This window comes from Dasypus novemcinctus, chromosome 3 (assembly GCF_030445035.2).
Source record: "Dasypus novemcinctus isolate mDasNov1 chromosome 3, mDasNov1.1.hap2, whole genome shotgun sequence".
NCBI classification, from domain to species: domain Eukaryota; kingdom Metazoa; phylum Chordata; class Mammalia; order Cingulata; family Dasypodidae; genus Dasypus; species Dasypus novemcinctus.
This window is the reverse complement of record NC_080675.1, coordinates 111,810,417-111,832,732: the sequence shown is the minus strand read 5'-3', so window position 1 is coordinate 111,832,732 and position 22,316 is coordinate 111,810,417. Positions and strand designations below refer to the sequence as shown.

The 22,316-nt window shown below is 39.3% G+C and overlaps 1 protein-coding gene, 1 non-coding gene and 1 pseudogene across 3 annotated transcripts in view; 2 read left to right on the top strand and 1 right to left on the bottom strand.

Moving 5' to 3' along the window:
- The window catches only part of KNL1 (kinetochore scaffold 1), an 82,213-nt gene extending 64,927 nt beyond the window's left edge, over positions 1–17,286 (bottom strand). For both annotated transcript variants that reach the window (XM_058293939.2, XM_058293941.2), the window contains exons 1-4: positions 16,966–17,286; positions 5,147–5,197; positions 3,452–3,491; positions 2,453–2,512 (exon numbers count right to left, since the gene is read on the bottom strand). In XM_058293939.2, the coding sequence (XP_058149922.1) occupies positions 2,453–2,512; positions 3,452–3,491; positions 5,147–5,178 (132 nt within the window). In that variant the 5' untranslated portion in view covers positions 5,179–5,197; positions 16,966–17,286. The remainder of the gene's footprint in view (positions 1–2,452; positions 2,513–3,451; positions 3,492–5,146; positions 5,198–16,965) is intronic.
- LOC101441853 (E3 ubiquitin-protein ligase RNFT1 pseudogene) lies at positions 12,716–13,808 on the top strand (annotated as a pseudogene).
- A 105-nt stretch (positions 17,287–17,391) lies between the features above and the next one.
- On the top strand, positions 17,392–17,473 carry TRNAS-GCU (transfer RNA serine (anticodon GCU)). Its single transcript has one exon. It is a non-coding gene; the product is annotated as a tRNA-Ser (tRNA).
- Positions 17,474–22,316: the final 4,843 nt, after the last annotated feature.

The window sequence follows — 22,316 nt, the reverse complement described above, 5'->3', positions numbered from 1 at the left end:
AGATTGTTTCATTCTGAATTAATAGGTATATGATTCTCCAAAATATCTCAACCTAGAAGCATTTAAACATGAAAATAATTTCCAATATGAGTGATAATTAGCATGCTGGGACAAACAATACACACTTAAGGAAGATGATTACTCTCTTTTGCCTTTTCTCACTTCTTTTAAATAAATTGTTATTTGGCTATCAAGAAAAAAGATTGGGGGCAAAGGAAGTGATATGTTGTCTGTCAGGTACCCTTACTGTGATATACTCTTTTCATTTTCTCTCCCCATCTTCCTACTAAACAGGAGGAAACATTCTACTCACACAGACACCAAACACAAAAAAACAAAAGGCAGAGAGATAAAAAAATTCAAAGAGAATTTTATTGGGTTAATTCTGAATACCTGAGCATAAGTCTTATTGTAATAAAGAATCAGGAATGGTCATCCCTTCTGAATCCAGCAGTATATGTAGGTAAGGTCCTAGCAGTCTTCAGTCTAATAACAATGATAATACTGACAATGATAAATACTGGGACTAAAAGAGACTAATATATTTCTTACTGAAAAAGGAAAAAGAAAAACTGAAATTTGTGTGGCATATTGGAAAGAGCATGAGCTAGAAATTAGGAGATTAGACTCAAAATATGAGGGCTGCCACTAACTAGCTGTATGGGCTTAGACAGAACACTTAACCTCTTTGGACCTCATTTTCTCATCTATAAAATGAGGGAAATAGATTCAAGACTACTGGAAAGAGCCAGTTGAATCTGCCATTTACTCATTCAATCAAAAACAAAAAACAAAATCCATACATACAAATACAAATACCAGATCCTGTCCCAATTGATAATAAAGACAACAGTGGAAGGTAAAGGAAACAGATACACTCACTTCCTGCTCCAGTGGGTAATAAAGATGTTAAAACAAAAATTAACACAAATACAAAATTCTAAGTGTGATAAGTGCAATGAAGGAAAACTACATAAAATTCCTAATCTAGTCTGGGAACCTGGGAAGATTTCTTTGAAGAAGTACATTTAAATTGATATCTTAAGGATTTTAGAAATTAGCTAGATGAAGAGTTGGGTAGGAGAAAAGCATTCTAGGTAGAATGTGTGCAGAGGTTCTAAAGTGGGAAAAACTTTGATGCATTTAAGAAATAGAAAATTAGAGGCCAAAGCAGAGTTAGCACTCAGAATTTTATGCTCTCCAAAACTACATTCATTTCACCAGTCAACAAATGTACTGAAAGCCAGTTAGGTACCAGAAACTATAAATACAAAAACAAACAACAAAGTTCCTGACCTCAAGGAATTCTCAATTTAGAATGAACAGAAGTAAACAATTACAACAGAAAATGATAAGGGACGATTTTCTGAAAGAAGTGACACCAAAGCTGTCTTAAAGGACAAGGAGGGAGAAGTGGACTTGGCCCAATGGATAGGGCGTCCGCCTACCACATGGGAGGTCCGCAGTTCAAACCCCGGGCCTCCTTGACCCATGTGGAGCTGGCCCATGCACAGTGCTGATGCACGCAAGGAGTCTCCTGCCACAAAGGGGTGTCCCCTGCGTAGGGGAGCCCCACGTGCAAGGAATGTGCCCTATAAGGAGAGCCGCCCAGTGCGAAAGAAAGTGCAGCCTGCCCAAGAATTGCGCTGCACACACGGAGAGCTGACACAATAAGATGATCCAACAAAAAGAAATACAGATTCCCAGTGTCGCTGATAAGGATAGAATCAGTCACAGAAGAACACACAGCAAATGGACACAGAGAGCTGACAACTGGGGGGGGAGGGAAGAGAAATAAATAAATAAATCTTAAAAAAAAAAAAAGGACAAGGAGGAATCAACCAAATAAAGAAGAGGGAATACAGATTTATAATAAAGCAAATATGAGAAAATGTTAATTGCAGAATTTAGGTAATGAATACATGAGTGTTCATTAGAAAATTCTTTCTACTTTTCTGTAAGAAAATTTAAAAAATGCAATGATGGGGCAGGGAAAAGGAATAAAATGAGGGACGAGGCTTCTAGACAGAAGGAATAGCATGTATAAATATTTGCAGGCTTGGAAGCTCATTATCTTGTTTGGGAAATAGGCAATTTCAAATGGCAGGATAACTAGAGAGTGGCAAGGAAGAAGACAGGAGAAGTAAACAAGGGTTAAAAATCACAAATGCCAGCCATGATAAAATGTCTAGATTTTAATCTGAAGGCCATGGGATGTTTACTTGTATATATTCAACTGAGAATCATTTATGATTCTCTCTTCATATAGCTAATAAAGTTTCTGGCTATTAAAAACATCACTGAAACTAATGAATGTCAAGTTTAAAACACTTTTGTATTTAAATTGGTGTCCTTATCTCAACATTCTTTATTAATAAAATGTATTTCAGTGTCAAAAAAAAAAAAATCACTGAAAATAAGCATCTATAAAGCATTTGCACTAGAGACTTACCTGAATTGTTTCATTTCCACCTCTGAGGTCTTGAAGAGGACTCCTTGGGGGTTTCAAAATCTACAGGTAATAAAATTATTCAAGAAAATCTCACATATCTGTTGGTTATCAGTTTGTTTCAAGTTATACCTTGAGCAGAAAGGTAGAAATGCTAAAATTCCTATGAAAATCTCTAAAATTCCTCAAATCAATATTACTCAGTGCCGTACCTTATGGCAGGTTTAAATACTTAGTATCTATTTCCTTCTCCTTGCCCAGCCTCCCCAATTATTTTGAAGATCCACTCTACCACTTTCATCCCATGTAGACTGGGTGAACTCCAACCCCAACTCTACAGTCCTGATCTAGACCAAGATGCATGTTATTCTCTTGTCAAGAATGACAAGAGCAGGAAGGAGGATTTGACCTATATCAGAATAATCAGAGCCAACATATTCAGTCTTGAATATTTTGTTTCCCTATCCTGAGGAAACACTGTTCTTCATGTAGGGACATCTAGATGTACTACAGTAATCCTGGAATCACAAGGAGAGCCTGTTCTTTGATAATGATTACCCAGAAGAAGCAGGATCAGAGCAAAAAAAAGAGAAAGGAAATCCTACTGCTGGTGAAATGACTGGAACCTCTAGTCAGTATGATGTGCCTAAAGACATCCCTATCTTTGGGCTTCTCAAGTTTCAAAAGCCAAAAAGCTTTTTGCTTAAATCAGTTTGGTTGGATTTTGTGTGTGTGTTTTGCAACAGCTCCGTGTATCATGTTAAAATATTTTTAAACAGCTTTATTGAGATATAATTTACATACATAAAATTCACCATTAAGCATTCAATCCAATGATTTTTTAGTAAATTTACAGAATTGTATAAGCAAGTTAAATATTTGAGTCTTTATCCATAGGGCAATAGGAAGCCAGTCCAGGTGGAATAAGGATGTCACAATCAAAATTACTATGGTATATAGGCATCATTCCATAAAAGTAAAGAATTGTTCATTGTTTCTTACTGAGGAATGCCGTCTTCTAACAGGTCTCTCTGTATTATCACTGAAAGAAGAAAGGAACAAACTTTTATGTACACTTCAGTGAAAGACTGAATTTCCAGAAGCCATTATCACAGCACCCCTTACATGTGTTTATACTGGCCAGCACTTTCACTTTACATTAGGAAACAAAATTCATTTCAACAAAATTTAAATTCAGAATTTAAGAAGTCAATGTTTTAAAATACATACTGTATACTACAAGACTATCTTTTATTTATTTATTTATTTTGATGCATTATATTTTATTTAAATGTCCTCACCCTTTCGGAAGTCCTAAAGGGTGTTTCCACTTCTCTATTATTACAAATGTGGCTGCAATAAAAATTCCTACACATATATATGATAACATTCATGATAGCACCATTGTAACATAAAGTAAACTCCTATAGTGTAAATTGCAAGGACATAGTTTAAGCACATTTTAAATTTTGATAAAAATTGCAAAATTTCCTTTCAAATTACTGTAGCAATTTAAACTTCCAATAGCATATAAGAGAGTCCATTCCCATACATCCTTACCAACCTGAGATGCTTTCAATGACTTATATTTTAGCCAGTCAGATGGGTAAAGCTATGTTTTCTTTAAGTTTTCATTTAAAAAATACTAGTGAGGTAGTGTATGTTTTTATGTTTAAAAGCATTTGTATTTTTTCCTTTGGTAAATTTCTTTTGATATTCTTTACCCATTTTTTGTCTTTATTTATTTTTTAAACATTACATTAAAAAAATATGAGGTTCCCATATACCCCCCACCCTCCTCACCCCACTCCCTCCCCCCATAACAACAATCTCCTCCATCATCATGAGACATTCAATGCATTTGGTGATACATCTCTGAGCACCGCTGCACCTCATGGTCTATGGTAAACAACAGTGGGTGCAAAAAAAAAACAACAAAAAACAAAAACAAAACAGTGCAGTTCAATATAACTTATCCTATTTGCTGAGGTATATTTTTAAGATAAATGGGCTACAAATCAAGAGACTCGAGCTCTGGACCAAGTCTTGAAAATTCAAATGCCTGTGGAGGACAAGCAGATAATTCGGCAGATGTAAAAAATAAAAATAAAAAAAACAGGGGAGGGTGGGGACCTCATATTTTCTGAATGTAATAAAAAAAAAAAATAGGGAGTGTTGAGACTGTAATGATCTGGAGAGTTCCTGCCTAGGCTAAAAGTCATAGCCATTACTTCACTCCAGTTAGTTGTTGCCTAGCAAGAATATGAGCCCAGTGTTGCCAGACTTGATTTTTAAAGAAAAGCAAGTACATAGAATCTTGAGATTTTAAAAAATTTGGCAACTAATTAAAACTTTTTAAAGTATCAGGTAGGCCAAAAATATTATTTCTGTAGACTATAAAGAGGTCCCCAGTTTGTGATGTCAAATTTAGGAAAATCATTTCATCTCCCTGAGTCTCAACTTCCACATATTTAAATTGAAGAGATGGGGTAGCCTCTAAAGTCCATTTTAGGCTTGATTCTAGATGCATTTATACAAAGATCTATCAAGGAAAGCTTTGGCTTTGTAACATTTACTCCTGTTCCCTGGAACAGAATGAAAAAAGATTTCAAGAGTTATTGATGGGTCTTACTAATTGGAAAATCATCTTTGTCTGATAAAGAATAAAACATTTTTTGCCTCATTGAATGAACTTACTTTTCATTAGCCTCTGAAAACACCCCATCCATTTTTGAGGAAAAACTTTTTCTGTAACAAATGCATAATATTAGAAAAGGTGAGAAAAGAGGAAAAGAAACTATAACCTATGAAGAGATTTAAGAGGACAATTATGACTTCAGGGTTACTTTCTGAGGGAAGACAAAGAAAAAGAAGGGAAAAAACCACACTATTGGCTATAAAACATGAGCAATTTAAAAACGTTTGAGGGAAGCGGACTTGGCCCAGTGGATAGGGCATCCATCTATCACATGGGAGGTCCATGGTTCAAACCCTGGGCCTTCTTGACCCATGTGGATCATTGCAGTGCTGATGCGCGCAAGGAGTGCTGTGCCACACAGGGGAGCCCCATAAGGAGAGCCGCCCAGCGCGAAAGGAAGTGCAGCCTGCTCAGGAATGGTGCCACTCACACGGAGAGTTGATACAGCAAGATGACACAACAAAAAGAAACACAGATTCCCATGCCGCTGACAACAACAGAAGCAGACAAAAAGAAGAACATGCAGCAAATGGACACAGAGAACAGACAACTGGGGCTGGGTGGGGGCAGGGGCTGGGGCAGGGGCTGGGGCAGAGGCAGGGGCGGGGGAGAAAGGGGAGAGAAATAAATTAAATAAATCTTTAAAAAAAAAGCTTGAACCATTCCGTAATACGTAATACCTCTGGAAAATTCTCATGACTGATGTCTGATTGGGATGATAGGGATTTTGCTAGTTCAAAAAAAAATTTGGTTTAGTTTATAAAAGCTTATGAATTACATAATAATTCAGTCCCAAAATGGAGGTCAATTAGTTATAAAAATACAATGGATTTGCATCATACATATACTTATCTTATGAAGATCCAATTATAATACTCAGCAAAAAAATTTTAAGACATAAAAAGGACATTTTAATAGTGCTGCTTATTAAACTTGAAATTCCATTCAATGAGTATCTGGCCTGGGAAGAGTGTGAAATAAGCATCACAACTTTAGTTCTTACCTACATCTCAAAACATAAACATCTCACACCAAAACTCTATGTCTAAAGATATATTTTTCTTGTAACCTGATGCTAAATGTTTCATCCGAAGAAACTGTACAACCTGTACAACTGAAGAAACAGGGAACTTGTTCCAACCCTGGAAGAAAAGCCAGTTGAATTTATTGAGAGATGGTATATCAGAATCCAGCATGATACCGCCCCTATAATGCTTTATAGAAAAATTTAAGGCGGTGGACTTGGCCCAGTGGTTAGGGCGTCCATCTACCACATGGGAGGTCCACAGTTTAAACCCCAGGCCTCCTTGACCCGTGTACAGCTGGCCCATGTGCAGTGCTGATGCGTGCAAGGAGTGCTGTGCCGTGTAGGGGAGCCCCACGTGCAAGGAGTGCACCCCATAAGGAGAGCCACCCAGCGCGAAAGAAAGTGCAGCCTGCCCAGGAATGGTGCTGCTTACACGGAGAACTGACACAAGATGATGCAACAAAGAGACACAGATTCCCGTGCCGCTGACAACAGAAGCGGACAAAGAAGACGATGCAGCAAATAGACACAGAGAATAGACAACCGGGGTGGGGGGAGGAGGGGAGAGAAATAAATAAATAAATATTTTTTTAAAAAAGGACTTAAAATTGAAAATATGATTAAAAAAAAAAAGAAAAATTTAACTATACTCGATTTTCACTATATGCATTGACTTTAGAAGCTCACCCCTGGGCAAGTAAGATAAGATTCATTGCACAGTTCACTCACCCATATTAGCATTTCTTTTTTTTTTTTCTTTTTTTTTTTTTTTAGTATTAAAGTATATTTTTTATTTTATTTTATTTTTTATTTTTTTAAATATTTATTTATTATTATTTTTTTAAATTACATTAAAAAAAAATATATGAGGTCCCATTCAACCCCACCGCCCCCGCCCCCCCATATTAGCATTTCCACCACAACATTAAATTAATATCATATACATATATGGTAGAATTAATGTTCTTGGGAAACGGATGTGGTTCAAGTGATTGGGCTCCCGTCTACTATATAGGTGGTCCAGGGTTTGATTCCCAGGGCTTCCTAGTGAAGGAGAGCTGGCCCGCGTGGAAAGCTGGTGCAGCAAGATGACGCAACAAAAAGAGACACAGAGGAAAGACAGTAAGAGACACAGCAGACCAGGGAGCTGAGGTAGCCCAAGAGACTGGGCACCTCTTTCCCACTCCACCGGAAGGTCCCAGGATCAGTTCCCAGTGCTACCTAAAGAGAAGACAAGCAGACACTGAACACACACAGCAAATGAACATAGAAAGCAGACAGCAAGCACAAAAAACAAGGTAGGAGAAAAAAAATAAATCTTAGAAAAAAAAAAAGAATGTTCTTACTTTGAGCAATAATATAAAGAAAGCAGGTACCTAAAAGATATTTTACTTTATATGCTTTCATCAAACATAACAACACCTCATAACGAACCTGAAAGTCAAAGTGAAATAAAAGTCTGCTTATTTTTTAGCATCATTCTATCTAATTAGCTGTCAGGGTAGAAAGGATGATGGGCATCTTCTAAGATTTGATCTGTGACTTTCTCCTTTTGTCCTCCTTCACTCTCTCTGGATGCTTATCTATTCTTCTAGTTTCATTTACCTCATGTTCATAGATAACACACCTATCTACTTAAAATAACGCCAACTTTTTCTTTCCTACCATTTTTAGCTGATTATTTTTGCACTTCATTAATCTAGATAACTTATTTGTATTGCTACTTCTAAATTTTTCTAGTATTAGGCATTATATTTTCCCATTTTGGGAGGTTAAAATTAAGCTCTCTTTCCTGCGACCACCTCTATCACATAAAATCTAAAAGGAAAGAAAGGAAAGATTATAAGCCAATCTCACTCACTACCATATTATAAAAATTATAAATAAAATATCAGCAAAGAGAATATAGCAATTTGTAAAAAGATTCCTTGTGATCTGTTAATTTAAAAATTAATAAATTTAAAAAATAAATAAATAATTTGTAAAAAGAATCACGGTCCAGTTGGTTTTGTGCCAGAATCAATCTTGTAATCAATCTTCTAATTTACTCTACAAACAGATTAACAGGGAAAAATCATATGATCATCTCAATAGATGAAGAAAGGTTTGATGAACTTTAACATCCATTAGTGTTTAAAGAAAAACAAAAACAAACTGGGAACAGAAGGTAAATTCCTTCATCTAACAGTGTCTATAAAAAACAAAAGCAGGAGCAGATGTGGCTCACTCGGTTAGCGCCCACATTCCACATGGGAAGTCCCGATTCAGTTCCTAGTGCCTTCTGAAAACACAAAAACAACAAACAAAACAAACATAAAAGCCAACTCAGGGAAGACGATATGGCTCGGTGTTTGAGTACTGGCTTCCCAAATATGAGGTCCTGGGTCCAATCCCCAGCCCCAGTTCTTCAAAATTAAAAAACGAAACAAAAAACAAAAACAAAACCAACAAATAATTAAATTTTTGAAAACGTTCCCTTTGAGATCAGAAACAAAGATGACAGTAATTTCTACTTTTTGTCAATCCATTATCAAGTCTTAATAGTTCTATTTCTAATATATATCCCAAATCCATTCATTTCTATCTTCACTGCTACCACCACAGTTCAAGTTAACATTCTCTCTCATGCACAACACTGCAATAGTCTCCTCACTTGTCTCCCTGCTTTCACTAATCCCCCTACAATCCTTTCTCCACACAACAGTCATCTTCCTAAAAAATAAATCACATTTAAGACATTCCCCTACTTAAAATTTGTCAGTGGTTTACCATCATATTAAGAATAAACTCTTCAGCGGACTTGGCCCAATGGTTAGGGCGTCCGTCTACCACATGGGAGGTCCGCTGTTCAAACCCCGGGCCTCCGTGACCAGTGTGGAGCTGGCCCATGTGCAGTGTTGATGTGCGCAAGGAGTGCCGTGCCATGCAGGGGTGTCCCCCACGTAGGGGAGCCCCACGCGCGAGGAGTGCGCCCCGTAAGGAGAGCCGCCCAGAGCAAAAGTGCAGCCTGCCCAAGAATGGCACCGCCTACACGGAGAGCTGACACAACAAGATGACGCAACAAAAAGAAACACAGATTCCCGTGCTGCTGACAACAACAGAAGCGGACAAAGAAGACGCAGCAAATAAACACAGAGAACAGACAACTGGGGTTGGGGGGGGGAAGGGGAGAGAAATAAATAAATAAATAAATAAATAAATAAATCTTTAAAAAAAAAAACAAAAACTCTTCACTACAAAGCCCTATAAGATTTGGTCCAGGGAAGTGGATGTGGGTCAAGTGATAGAGCATCCACCTACCATATAGGTCCAGGGTTCAAACCCAGGGCCTCCTGGCCCGTGTGGTGAGCTGGTCCATGTGCAGTGCTGCCACGTGCAAGGGAAGTCATGTCACACAAGGGTATCCCCCACATAGGGGAGCCCCATGTGCAAGCAGTGTGCCCCGCAAGGAGAGCCGCCCTGTTGGAAAAAAGTGCAGTCCACCCAGGAGTGGCACTGCACACATGGAGAGCTAACGCAGCAAGATGACGCAACAAAAAAGAGACACAAATTCTCAGTGCCGGCAACAATGCAAGCGGACACAGAAGAACACACAGTGAATGGACACAAAAGAGCAGACAATGGCCGGGGGGCGGGGGGCGAGGGGGGGCAGGGAAGGAGATAGAAATAAAATAAATCTTTTTTTAAAAAAAGATCTGGTCCTGCTTGCCTCTCAGACGTCGTACTTCACCTCATACTATTCTCTTCCTCACTCATTAAGCTAGCCACATTGGTCTCTGTGTGTAGCCAAAGAAATTTCCTGAGTCAATGTACTTATATTTGCTATTTTGTCTTGGCAAAAAAGCCAAGAAAGCACTCTTTGTTAAAGTACTGTGTATACCTCTTTTGTAGCATTACTACAACTGTAAAAGTCTGCTATGTAAATTATTCTTGTTATCTCTCCAAAGTACTCCTGACATAACAGTAAGCTCTAAGAGAACAGGGCTGGTATCCCTTATGTTCACTGTTACATGTATTCCCAGAGCTAGCAGAGTGTTTTGTAAATAGGAACTGGTTGAGTAATTAAGAAACAATTTTTTAAAGTTACTTTTATAATTAGAATCACATATTTTTTCTCCTTTTCAAGGTGATATCAATCCTATTCCATTTGGGAATATTTTCAAACTCAATGCAAATAATATTCAAAATTCACAGATAAAAATATTAAACACTATCAAGTCATGATCACTTAAACAACTCCCCTCTTTTAAATAGTCATTGCATAGAGTGAAACAAGCCAGGCACAAAAGGACAAATACTGTATAATTGTGCTACTAAGGAGTAAATATATTGTGTAATCTCATGGAGTTAATAACTTGAATATAGGTCACCAGAAAATAGAATGAGGTTAAAGAAATGGAAAGCTGAGGGTTAACTTGTGCAGAATTGGTAAGAAAGGATGTGTGTTAATCTTTGGAAATGAATAGAAAAGGTGAAAGCACAACATAATGTTTGTAACTAGCAGTACTATTATATGAGTATGACAGTGATTTAAAGTAAAGTCTAAGGTCATGAATATTACGAAAAGGAAAGCTAAAAACTGTAATGTGGAACTGTGTAGCATAGTAAAATAGCATATGAGATATGAATACGGGTAAAATTGCACATTAGGACCATTAGGAAAGACTTGTGGAAAGTCGTCTGATGGCTGGGATCCCTGCTCCCTGCATGCTAAACAAGATTTTTGCAAGATCTGTATAAAAACCACTGCCAGCCTGGGCTAAAAGGGCATGGAGGGGAGAGATGGAAGGGAAAACAGCTTTAAGAGAAAAGCCATGGAAGCTGAGGTCTAGAATTAAAACATCTCTTTGGGTCAAGAGAGGGACCCCACTCATGTGTGGAGAAGGTAAGTTTGCCCCAGCATTTGAAAAGGGTGAATGTTCCAGCCTCTGGTTCAGGGAAAATTTTGCAGCCCCACACTAAAGAGAGGGTGAAGCACATTCCCCAAGGGTTAGGGAGAGTGAGGTTGACACCCCATTGCTCTGAGAGGGATGGGCTTTTCCCCCACAGATTAGGGAAGTCCAGGTTATCACCTCACTGTTCTGAGGAGATTGGGCCTGTATGCCAGAGATTAGGGAGAATGTTGCCGCCACCTCACTGTAATAAGGGGGTTAAGACTCTACCCCAGAAATTGGGTCAAGTGTTGCCATCACCCCAATGTTCTTGGAGAGTGAGGTCTGGAGGTTAGTCACCATCCAGATGCTTGATGGTGGAACTAAGATAATGGCCACTGGGCAAGCAGTGAGGCTCCCAAGGAGGAGAAGAAACCATCATCTTAAGAATGACTCTCAGACTTCGAAATCTAAAGGAGTATGCCTTGCAGGTTTTTGGAACTGTTGGGGACCAGTGATGAGTATTTCCCTTCCCAGTTCTCCTTGTGGTAATGGAAATGTTTATCCTATGTCTCTCCTTTTGTATATTGGAAGCATATAACTTGTTTAGTAAGTTTCACAGATCTACAGACAGGGGACTTTGCCCCAAGACAAACTTTATTTTCTTTAACTGATTCATTGTGATGTGATTTGTACTTAGTATTGCTACTCAAATGATTTAAGGATTTTTTGTTTGTAATGTCTTTTGGGGATTCAGAGGATAGAGTATGGGAGTTTGAGGTTATTTATGAATCCTAAAGAAGAGGATATATTTGTAAACTGCTCTGTGAGCCCCTTTGATTGTATCAGATTCACCTGAGATGTCTTTGATTAAATTACCTGGGTGTGAGCCCCTTTGACTGTATTAGATTTACCTGAGATATCTTTGATTAAACTACCTGTTAAGATTAGGGTTTTGATTCAACCATGTCAATAGGGTGTGACTCAGGTTGAATCCCTTCCCTTTGGTGGGCTGATATAAACCGACACTCACTCCAGACACACAGGAGAGGAGAGAACTTGGTCACTTCGGTCCAGTCACGTGACAGAAAGAAGTCTCAGACAGCTAAAGCTCTGGGAGGAGAGATAAGCCATTTGCCTGATAGCTTGCACCAAAGACAACAGAGCAGCTGAGCAACTGAGGAGCCCCAAGAGACTAGGGAGAGATCACCCACCATCTTGCTTCAACACGAGGCAACTGACTTTTGTGAGACAGTAGCCTTGAGTTGGACTCTTTAGGGCCTTAGTAACTCTAAGCTTTTACTCCAAATAAATACCCTTTATAAAAGCTAACAGATTTCTGGTACTTTGCATCAGCATCCCTTTGGCTGACTAACACAAAAAACAAGTACTTCTTATTAATATGGTACAGGCAAATGAGGGTGGTGATGTCCAATCCAAGGTGTTAGAAATTGTGCCATGTTCAACAGGCACACACATCTAAATTAATAAGTAACTGTAGGCTGCAGGGCTGGGTCGGGGTTGCTGGCGGTGTGCTTCATGGGTGATGGCCCTGGCTGGAAGGACTGAGGCATTATCTCCTGCTATTCTTGGCATGGCTACCGAGGCCTTGATCCACTCTTCATCATGAGAGGAGAGAGTTTGGATAAGATAGAAAGTATTCAAGGGCCATGCAAGCCAACTGTAACCAACTGCACTGTACTCCAGGCACTGCAGGAAGTGAGGATGCCTGAGCCTCCCAATGTTCCCATACAAGATTGACAGAATGCTCTTTTCTTCATCCTGGAGATGTTCATATCCAGATAAACTCCATACCTAAAGAATGTGCTGAAAATCCAAGCTCCAGAAATGTTAAGGTCAGGGGTCCACAGCTGTACCCATGGATGTGTACATAGTTGCTTGTGGAGTCACTCATACAGTGAAGCTAGGCAGCCAGATGATACTGCCACTGAGTCTGGAGAACATGGGAGCAGTTCCTTTTCAGAATTCCACTATCTCTTCAAGTGGTTGCAAAAAAATCTTCCATATATTTTGATTCTGGGTGTCAAACTTGTTCTGCAGCATATATTGGGAATTTCTCTCAGAATTGGGCTGCTAACAACTTTTATGTATGCAAACAAAAGCATTGTAAATCAGGTTTTTCTAAGAGAAAGGTGCTCAAAGATTCAGTGTGCTTGGTTACTGGTATTCTTAGCAGGATCTTCTGTTCTTTTATATTACACCTTTCAGTCTCAGTCACTCTATTTCAGCTTAGTGTTCTTAAATCCTACTTTGGACCATTCAAGCTTCTGGGCAATACCTTGGATAGTTGGAATTACAGACTTCATTCTGAAATTCTTCTTCATGGGCTTAAAATGCCTTATTTTATTGGTGCCTTCTTTCCTCATGTCTTTCAAATCCAAGGGTTACTGGTATATGCTTTTAGAAGAATTACGTCAGTATTACCGAACTTTTGTTCCCATACCAGTTCGGTTTTGTTACCTTATAAGCCATGGGAAGTTTGGTAATGTAACCAGATGGAGTCTTGGGATATTGCTGGCTTTACTCTACCTCATACTAAAACTTTTGGAGTTTTTCAGACATCTGAGAACTTTCAGACAGCTTTTGCAAATATTTTTTACACAACCACATATATTTTGTGAAGAGTGCATTATCTTATGGTTTAACAGAGAAAAAATATGTCTACTGTGCAGAACTGTGATTTCAGACCATATAAACAAATGGAAGGATGGAGCCACTTCATCATATTTTCAAATATATTAAGTTCTATAAACTAATAAGGCCACAAAATACTAATTTCATTTGGTTATAGTGCATATTGATAAAGGCATTAGAATGGATTTTCAGGGCTAGAAATTAAGAAAAATGTTTCCAAATATTTTTAGAATATAAGATTTTGTGTAGGTCAGTTTATCAGAAGATTAAATGAGTGGAAGAACTGTTTTAAAAATTACATAAATGATGTTCAACCTAACGTATATGTTACAACATTTATTCTATCTTAATTATTTGACAGATGAATGCAGTGTTAAATTGTAAATGTGTTTTTACCAAAACAGCAATTGGATAGCTAGAACTAGTGGTTTTAGAGAAACTCAGGTATTCTTTCCTGACATTGTTTTTAGAGTAGAGAATATTTTTCATAATATTTTTAAAATACACATTATCTGTATTCTCAAAAATTCTTATATTTTTGTAAAATTTGTATTTTTAAATGAAAGTTCTAAATGCTGTATTTTACCTGTAAAAATCATTTTCTAAGTGAAGATTAATTTACTGAGGATGATATATTTTATGACTGTATTCTCTGTAGAATGATTAACATTCATTTGTGGACCTCAAAAAAAAAACGTAATTGTGATTAAGCATGAAATTAAAATATTATTTTTTCCTTCAATTATGAGTGTTATTTGGACCTAGATACTTATAAACGGAACTGGTAGGTTTTTCATCTAATGTTGCTGTGAATCAAGAAAGTTTGGGAACCTCTGGTCTACATAATCCAGGGGCCTGCAAACTATGGCCATATTGGCCCTGGAGCTAAGAATGGTTCTTACCTTTTTAACTGGTTATAAAAGAACAAAACAGGGAAGCAGATATGGCTCAAGTGATTGAGCTCCTGCCTACCAGATGAGAGGTCTCAGGTTTGGTTCCCCGTGCCTCCCGGAAAAGACAAGCAAGACAGCAAGCTGGCACAATGGGAAGGCACAGTGAACTGATGCAAGATGATGCAACAAGACCCAAAGAGGAAAGACAATAAGAGACACAACAAACCAGGCAGCTGAGGTGGCTCATGCAATTGAGTACCCTTTTCCCACATGGGAGATATCAGCTTTGGTTCCCAGTCCCTCCTGGTGCCTGCTAAAGAGAAGATGAGCAGACCCAGAGAGTACACAGCAAGTGCAAACAATGCGGGTGGGAAGAATAAATAAAACCTTTAAAAGAACAATCAAAAAGAATATGTGACAGAGACCAGGTAACGTGAAAACCCCAGAATATTTAGTATCTGTATTTTAGTTTGCCCATTCCTGCATTTAGTTTATCAATATCTAGAGTTAATATTTTCCATAGTGTCCATTGATACAAGGCTCTAGACCTGTACTGTCCAATATGGTAGCTATTTAAATTTAACTGAACTGGGAAGCGGATTTGGCTCAACTGATAGGGCGTCCACCTACCACATGGGAGGCCCACGGTTCAAACCCAGGACCTCCTGACCCGTGTGGTGAGCTGGCCTAGTGTACTGATGTGCACAAGGAGTGCTGTACCACACAGGGGTGTCCCCTGCGTAGGGGAGCCCCATGAGCAAGGAGTGAGCCCTGTAAGGAGAGCCGCCCCGTGCAAAAAAAGTGCTGCCTGCCCAGGAGTGGCACCACACACACAGAGAGCTGATGCAGCAAGATGACACAACAAAAGGAGACATGGCTTTCTGGTGTCACTGACCAGAATACAAGCGGACACAGAAGGACACACAGCAAAATGGATGCAGAGAGCAGACAACTGTGGGGAGGATGGGGAGAGAAATAAATAAAAAATAAATCTTTAAAAAAAAATTTAAATGAACTAAAACGAAGTAAAATTTAACATTCAGTTCCTCAGACATAACAGACACATTTCAAGTGCCCAGTAGCCATATGTGCTAATGGGTACCATGTTGGACAGTACAGATCTAAAACATTTCCACTATCACAGAAAGTTCTATTGGACAACTTACTATCTAGAGTCAGTATTTTCTGTAGTCTCTTATTTAGCACCAAACGCATCATTAATACTACCATTTCAAGCATTTTTATGCATGTTACATCTAATTGACAAATTGTTAAAATTTCCAGTCACTCACACAGTCAGGGATTCTACTGTTTTGAACCCGACCTACAATTCAATACATTAATTCCCCATCTCCGTAAATCATCTCCCCCTTCAAGTACCTCCTCAAATGCCACCTTCTCCATGAAGCCTTTTCAAGTCTCTGTTGCCAGAAGCATCAAATAAACTCTCCCTTCACTGTGCTCCCATATTTTAGCATTTTCTATACTCCTTTACATTTTGTCTTGTATTATAGTTATTTGTGTATATTAGCTATTTCCCTTTCGGGACTGTAAGCTCCTCTAGGGTACAGACAGTATTATATTAATCTCTGAATCATCCACTCCTAGCCCTAGCACAAAACAAGGAAACCAATCAATAGCTGTGAAATTCGACAGATGCAGTGAAAATTTCAGTCATAGTATCTATGGTAAGTTTCTGCTTTGGTCATCATCCATATCCTTTATCTCTATTGAAGCCTAGTAAACCTGTCTTGAGATAAAGCGAGCAAGAAAAGGGACTCTGAGCATGAATAATGGACAAAGGAAGATAAAAACAAAGCAAAACAAAGCAACCAATTGTGGCTTACTAATAATATTGGCTCTATTTGTTCATGCTACGTCACCTGCAGAAAACGGAAAGCTTGTTAAGTGATGCTGAACACTCGGATCAGACACTGTAACTAAATCATAAAGAGCCGAGAGCTTATTGCTGTTATTTCTTTTATAGCTAAGAAAAGATTGAGTCTGAAGTACAAATAGCCCTGAGGAAAGAGTGGCAGGGGAGTGAGGAAGAGCCCAGGAGCGCTGACAGAAGACCGGGCGGGCTGGGGCGCGGAAACGGCGACGGTCAGGCAATCCAAGCCGACCGGAGGAGCCCAGCCAGGTGTGCGCGGAGCAGTGCTAGGAAACAGGGAGGCGACAGTGTGCAGGCCGAGGTGACGAAAGAAAGAGCCCAGCAAAGCGCGCAGGGGCGCCTACCATGGGCCCGGCGCTTTCGGAAGCCGCCTGGCTGAGGGCGTGCCTCTCCTCCAGCGGGATCAAAAACAATGCCCAGCCCTTCCAGGAGCCTAGGAGTAAAGGGTCTTTCTTCTTATAGGACATAGCCCACCTACTTGACAAATTGTCTTCAGACTTGTTCGCGGTCCGCGCTCTTCTCACGGACGGAACTCAGAGCGGCCGCTCGACGTCACTTTACAACGCCCGGACAGATCCAGTAAAGTTTTCAAACCTAACCGCCTAGCTAGCGCGCATGCGTAAAGCTGCTTTACGTGTTGGCTCCGCCCCTTAGGTTCCGGAAAACCGCCGTTCCTAAGATTCTTAGTTTTCAGCTTGTATGCCAATCTTATTTATCTCATTTTCTACTTAGTTTTTCTTTGCCCTTTCCCACTGCAGACTTCCACTTCATAGGAACGGCCATCTTCTGTTGATTGACTAAAGATCAGACTTTTTCTTCCGTACAAAATGGCGGCCTCCATAACATTGCGTCACATCCCCCTAGTATTACTCCCTATAGCGACCAGGAAAAGAGAAGTCTTCGGGACGAGGTGGCCGAGTGGTTAAGGCGATGGACTGCTAATCCATTGTGCTCTGCACGCGTGGGTTCGAATCCCATCCTCGTCGTAAGTGATTATTTTTGGCTTCAGATTTTGAACAAATAAAGGTAATCTTTGCGGAGTAGAAGCAGTTGAATATTCCAGTTATGATTTAACCTAGCACCGTTAATTTCAGGTTTGGGAAATTTGTGAGACACCTTTTGAAGCGTTCTGGTTTCACCGTTAAAGAAAAAGGAGGAAAAGACGTTTTCTGAGAGTCTGAAATTGTGCTGGATATAATTTCTTTTTATGTGAAGTAAAGAACAGTGCATAGATTCCACTATTATTACCATTCCCATATGTCCCGATGCTGGTCTGCTCCAAACTGAAATAACCCAGCTACTGACTGAAAGACTTCAATTATTGCGGACTCTTACCGAGGGTTTTGTTGTCGGCTGTTTGTTTTACCCCAGGGTTTTCAATACCTGTCCTGATTGTGAAATATCCGGTTTCACTTCGAAAGCTACTGTGAGACACAGTGTTCAGGATTCTCTTCCAGCCCCCATTAAGCTGCAGGTGCTCAGGAAATGTATACATTGGGAAACCTTTAAAAATTTTTGACATTTCCATCACTCCAAACAAACAGTACTAATTAAGCATTTTTTTAGTAATGGATGGTGGTGATGATAGCACAACATTTTGAATGTAATTACCACCACTGAATTGAATATTTGAAAGTAGTTAAAATGGAAAATTTTAAGTTTTATATGTTACCAAAAGAAAAAAAATCTTAAAACCATAAAATTGTACAAACAGTGTACAATACTGTATAATTTATACAGTATTATAAATTAAACTCCATAGGATTTATGGAGTATAACTTATATATAATTTATAATATAATTATAATATTGTTTCACCAATTGTAACAAAACTGCCCATTAATGCAAAGTGGCAAAGTGCTAATAGGAAAACTGTGGGAGGGTGGGAGGTATATGGGAAATCTGTACTTTCTGCATGATTATTCTATAAATCTACAACTTCTCTAATTAAAAAAAAATGCTGACAGTGTGTGGTACCTTAGTAGTATCTGGAAGCCCAAGAAATGAAGACCTGAAATATGGCTACCTTCCCAGGGGAGAGGAAGATGTGATTCTTCAGGTTAAGTTCAAGATTGAGCAGAGATGGAAGAACAGTAAGGGGAAACAGAATAGAGAAATTCCCCTCTTAAAAGGTCATCTGGCAGATTCATTCAACTCATATTTAACAACCTTTATTTATTCAGTATTTATTAGGTACAGGCACCACAACACTTTAACCTCACCATAGCTCTGATCATGATAGCTTTTTTATTATTCCATTTTACAGATGAGGAAACTGAAAGGTTAAGTCGTCAAAAGTTATTCAGCTCCTAAATTGCAGAAAGGACAGTGGAATCCAAGTCTCTTCCCCACCATCCTATACCATACTAGAGATTTATTTATACAAAGCTCTCCTCAATCCCCTTGCTGTAATGGTTCTCTCTCCCGCAGGAGGTGGCACCGCTCCAGCTCCTCCCCAGAACCCTGCCCCTGGCATGTGCAGGAGAGGGCGCAGCACTGAAGTGCAAGGTGTGACCCCTGCTCTGCTGGCTCCACTGCCTCTTCCTTCCTAGAGCCCAGTCCCTTGGGAGTGTTGACACCTCACTAGGATGAAGGTTTTGGTCACCAAAACACCTGTCCTTCAGCCTTGCTCGCTGATCCATTCTCCACCCAGCTGCCAGAAAGGGTTTCTCCCTGGGTTCTACACCCTCCCGAGGGGTCTGGAGTTGTTTCGACAGCTTGGAACTGTATATACCCCACAAAATCATGTTCTTCAAGCTAATCTATTCCTGTGGGTATAAACCTATTGTCCGACCTTTTGATAAGGTTACTTGAGTTAAGGCACGGCCCGGGCTGGGTCTTAATCCTCTTACTGGAGTCCTTCATAAATGGGATGATAACAGAGGGAGAGATAGAGGGATGGAAAGAGAAAGCCACCGCAGCAAGAAGCTTGAAAGCCAGGAAACCTGGAGGGCAAGGGAGAGGCCAGCAGTTGCTACCACCTGCTTTGCCGTGTGGCAGGGGAGTCTGGGGTCACTTGCAGGAGGTCTTGGAGAGAAATTTTTCTCAGTCTGGAAACTACGCTTGTAAACTAATAAATCCCCTATGTTAAAAGCCAACCCATCTTATGGTATCTGCTTTCCATAGACTAGCAAATTAAAACGGGGCCCATCCGTAGAATCCAGAGGGTTATTTGGTCAGGGGGAAATATTTCATTTTTATTTTCACTAATCTCTAATTGAAAGTCAGCATTTCATTCAATAAAAGTTAAAGTGATATAATTCATGTAAAATGTATAATGCCTATAGATAATAAGTCCTGGATACCTAGAGGTTTGTCACCATAAGAAATCACAGCTATTTTATATCACATTACATTATTGCTTTAAGCTCAACAATACCTCAAAATTATGGTAGTTATTAGATCTGCCATTAGATCTTGTAATGTTATGCATTTGTGAAGAGGTACATATATTATTTTACCACAGATTTTTAAAAAATATTTTGATAACTGTATTCCAACATAATTAGTGGTCTTTGTAGCCCAGCGCACTTAATTCTATGCATTTAGAAACAGTATTCTGAGACGGGTTCCTAGACTTCACCAGACTGTGCAAAGGGTCTGTGTCACAGAAAAGGTTAGGAGCCCCCAAGGGACAGCTCTAAAGACACTCCAAACACTGATCTCCGTTCCCTTTCCCTAACTAGGCCCTGCTTTCTCTCCACAGTACCTTGCAAATGCTGGTCCTACTCCTCTCCCTGGAACATGCCCCATCTGCCATCACTCCCCTTCCCATCCAGCTCCTGCCTGGCTGGCTCCTCCTTCAGATCTCAACTTAGATGATGTCCCTATCAAAAGGCCCCCTTAACACTGCACGCCTGTAACTCCTTCTCACATTTCCCTCAACTAGCTCCTGAACTCTCTCTTGCTTGGCCTTTGCACTCTTCCTAGATGCTCCTGAGGTGCCCCAGATTTTAAAGTGTTTAAATTGTCCATTAGTGCCGTGACCTTTCTAGAGACTGGCAGTGGTAGCCATTGTGGCTGGCAGGACTGCTGCATCATTTTCCTGAATTTTGCTTGTTATTGCAGTTAGAAGTTCCTTTGGAAAATTGATAAGACGTCAATGTGCCCAGACTCTCCAAAAATATATATATAAAAATAAAAAGGTGGGTACGAAATCCTCAACTGTAGAAGTACTGAAAATTCAAAGCACTATAAGATTTTACAGAAAAAAAGAGATAGTGAGTTTGGAAGCTTACTTTCTATGCCTCAGTTCTTTACGTGTTTTCCTGCTTAGTGATTCACTTATGGTTTCTTTCCTGTGAAATTGCAATGAGACCTCTTATGACAGGCCCAGATTTTTGCATTTCTATTGATCTTCTGATTAAAAGAACTATGCTTATTTTCCCTTTTTCTAAGAGAAACAAAAGAATCTACAATGTGCCAGATAATTTTAAAACAGTGGGGGGAAAAATACTTGGAAGTAGTAATGAAAAAAGAAATTTATAAATAACTAAGGCGCCATCTACTGGAATAGTTGCAAACTCAAGACTTGAACAAATTAAGTAGTTCTATAAGGACTGACTGCTACTTTTTTTTTTTAATTTTTAATTTTGAAATAATTCCAAACTTAGAGGACAGTTGCAAAAATAATACAAAACCCACACAGAGAGCTCCAGCATACTCTCCACCCAGATATCCAGATCCACCAGCTTTCCACATTTTGCCATATCATTCTATCCATCTATCTTTCATTCATCTGTCTATCTACCTCCAACCTACCTACTTTCTAAACATTTGAGAGTAGGTTTTACATATTATGCTTCTTAAACACTTAATACTTCTATGTAAATTTCCTTAAAACAGAGATATTCATTTATGTAACCACTTTAAGTACAGTTATCAAGTTCAAGCAATTTAGCATTAATATAAGCTTACAGTCTATAATGCAGCTTTTTCATATGTCCCATTAATGTCCTTTTGGTTCTTTTCTCTAATGTCCTTTAGTACTAGTCCAGGGTCATGTATTGCATGTAAATATCATTGTCTCTCTTTCTTTTTTTTAAAATTTTTTAATTTCAGTAACATATATACAACCTAAAACTTCCCCCTTTTAACAACTCAGATACATAAATCAGTGGTGTTAATTACATTCACAATGTTGTGCTATCATCACCATCATTCATTACCAAAACTTATCTATCACCCCAAAGAGAAATTCTGTACGAATTCAGCATTAACTCTCCATTTCCTATACCCATCCCAGCCCCTGGTAACCTGTAATCTAGTTTCTGACTCTATGAATTTGCTTATTCTAACTATTTCATAACAGTGAGATCATAAAATATTTGTCCTTTCTTTTCTGGCTTATTTCAATCAACATGATGTCTTCAAGGTTCATCCATGTTGTCGCATGTATCCAAACTTCATTCCTTTCAAAGTTGCCCAATATTCCATTGTATGTATATACCATATTTTGCTTATCCATTCATCTGTTGATGGACATATGGTTTGCTTCCATCTTTTGGCAATAGTGAATCTTTTTTTTTTTAAGATTTTATTTTTATTTATTTAATTCCCTTCCCCCGGTTGTCTGTTTTCTGTGTCTTTTTGCTCCATCTTGTTTCTTTGTCCGCCTCTGTTGTCGTCAGCGGCACGGGAAGTGTGGGCAGCGCCATTCCTCAGCAGGCTGCTCCCTCCTTCGCGCTGGGCGGCTCTCCTTATGGGTGCACTCCTTGCGCATGGGGCTCCCCTACGCGGGGGACACCCCTGCGTGGCAGGGCACTCCTTGCGCGCATCAGCACTGCGCATGGGCCAGCTCCACAGGGGTCAAGGAGGCCCGGGGCTTGA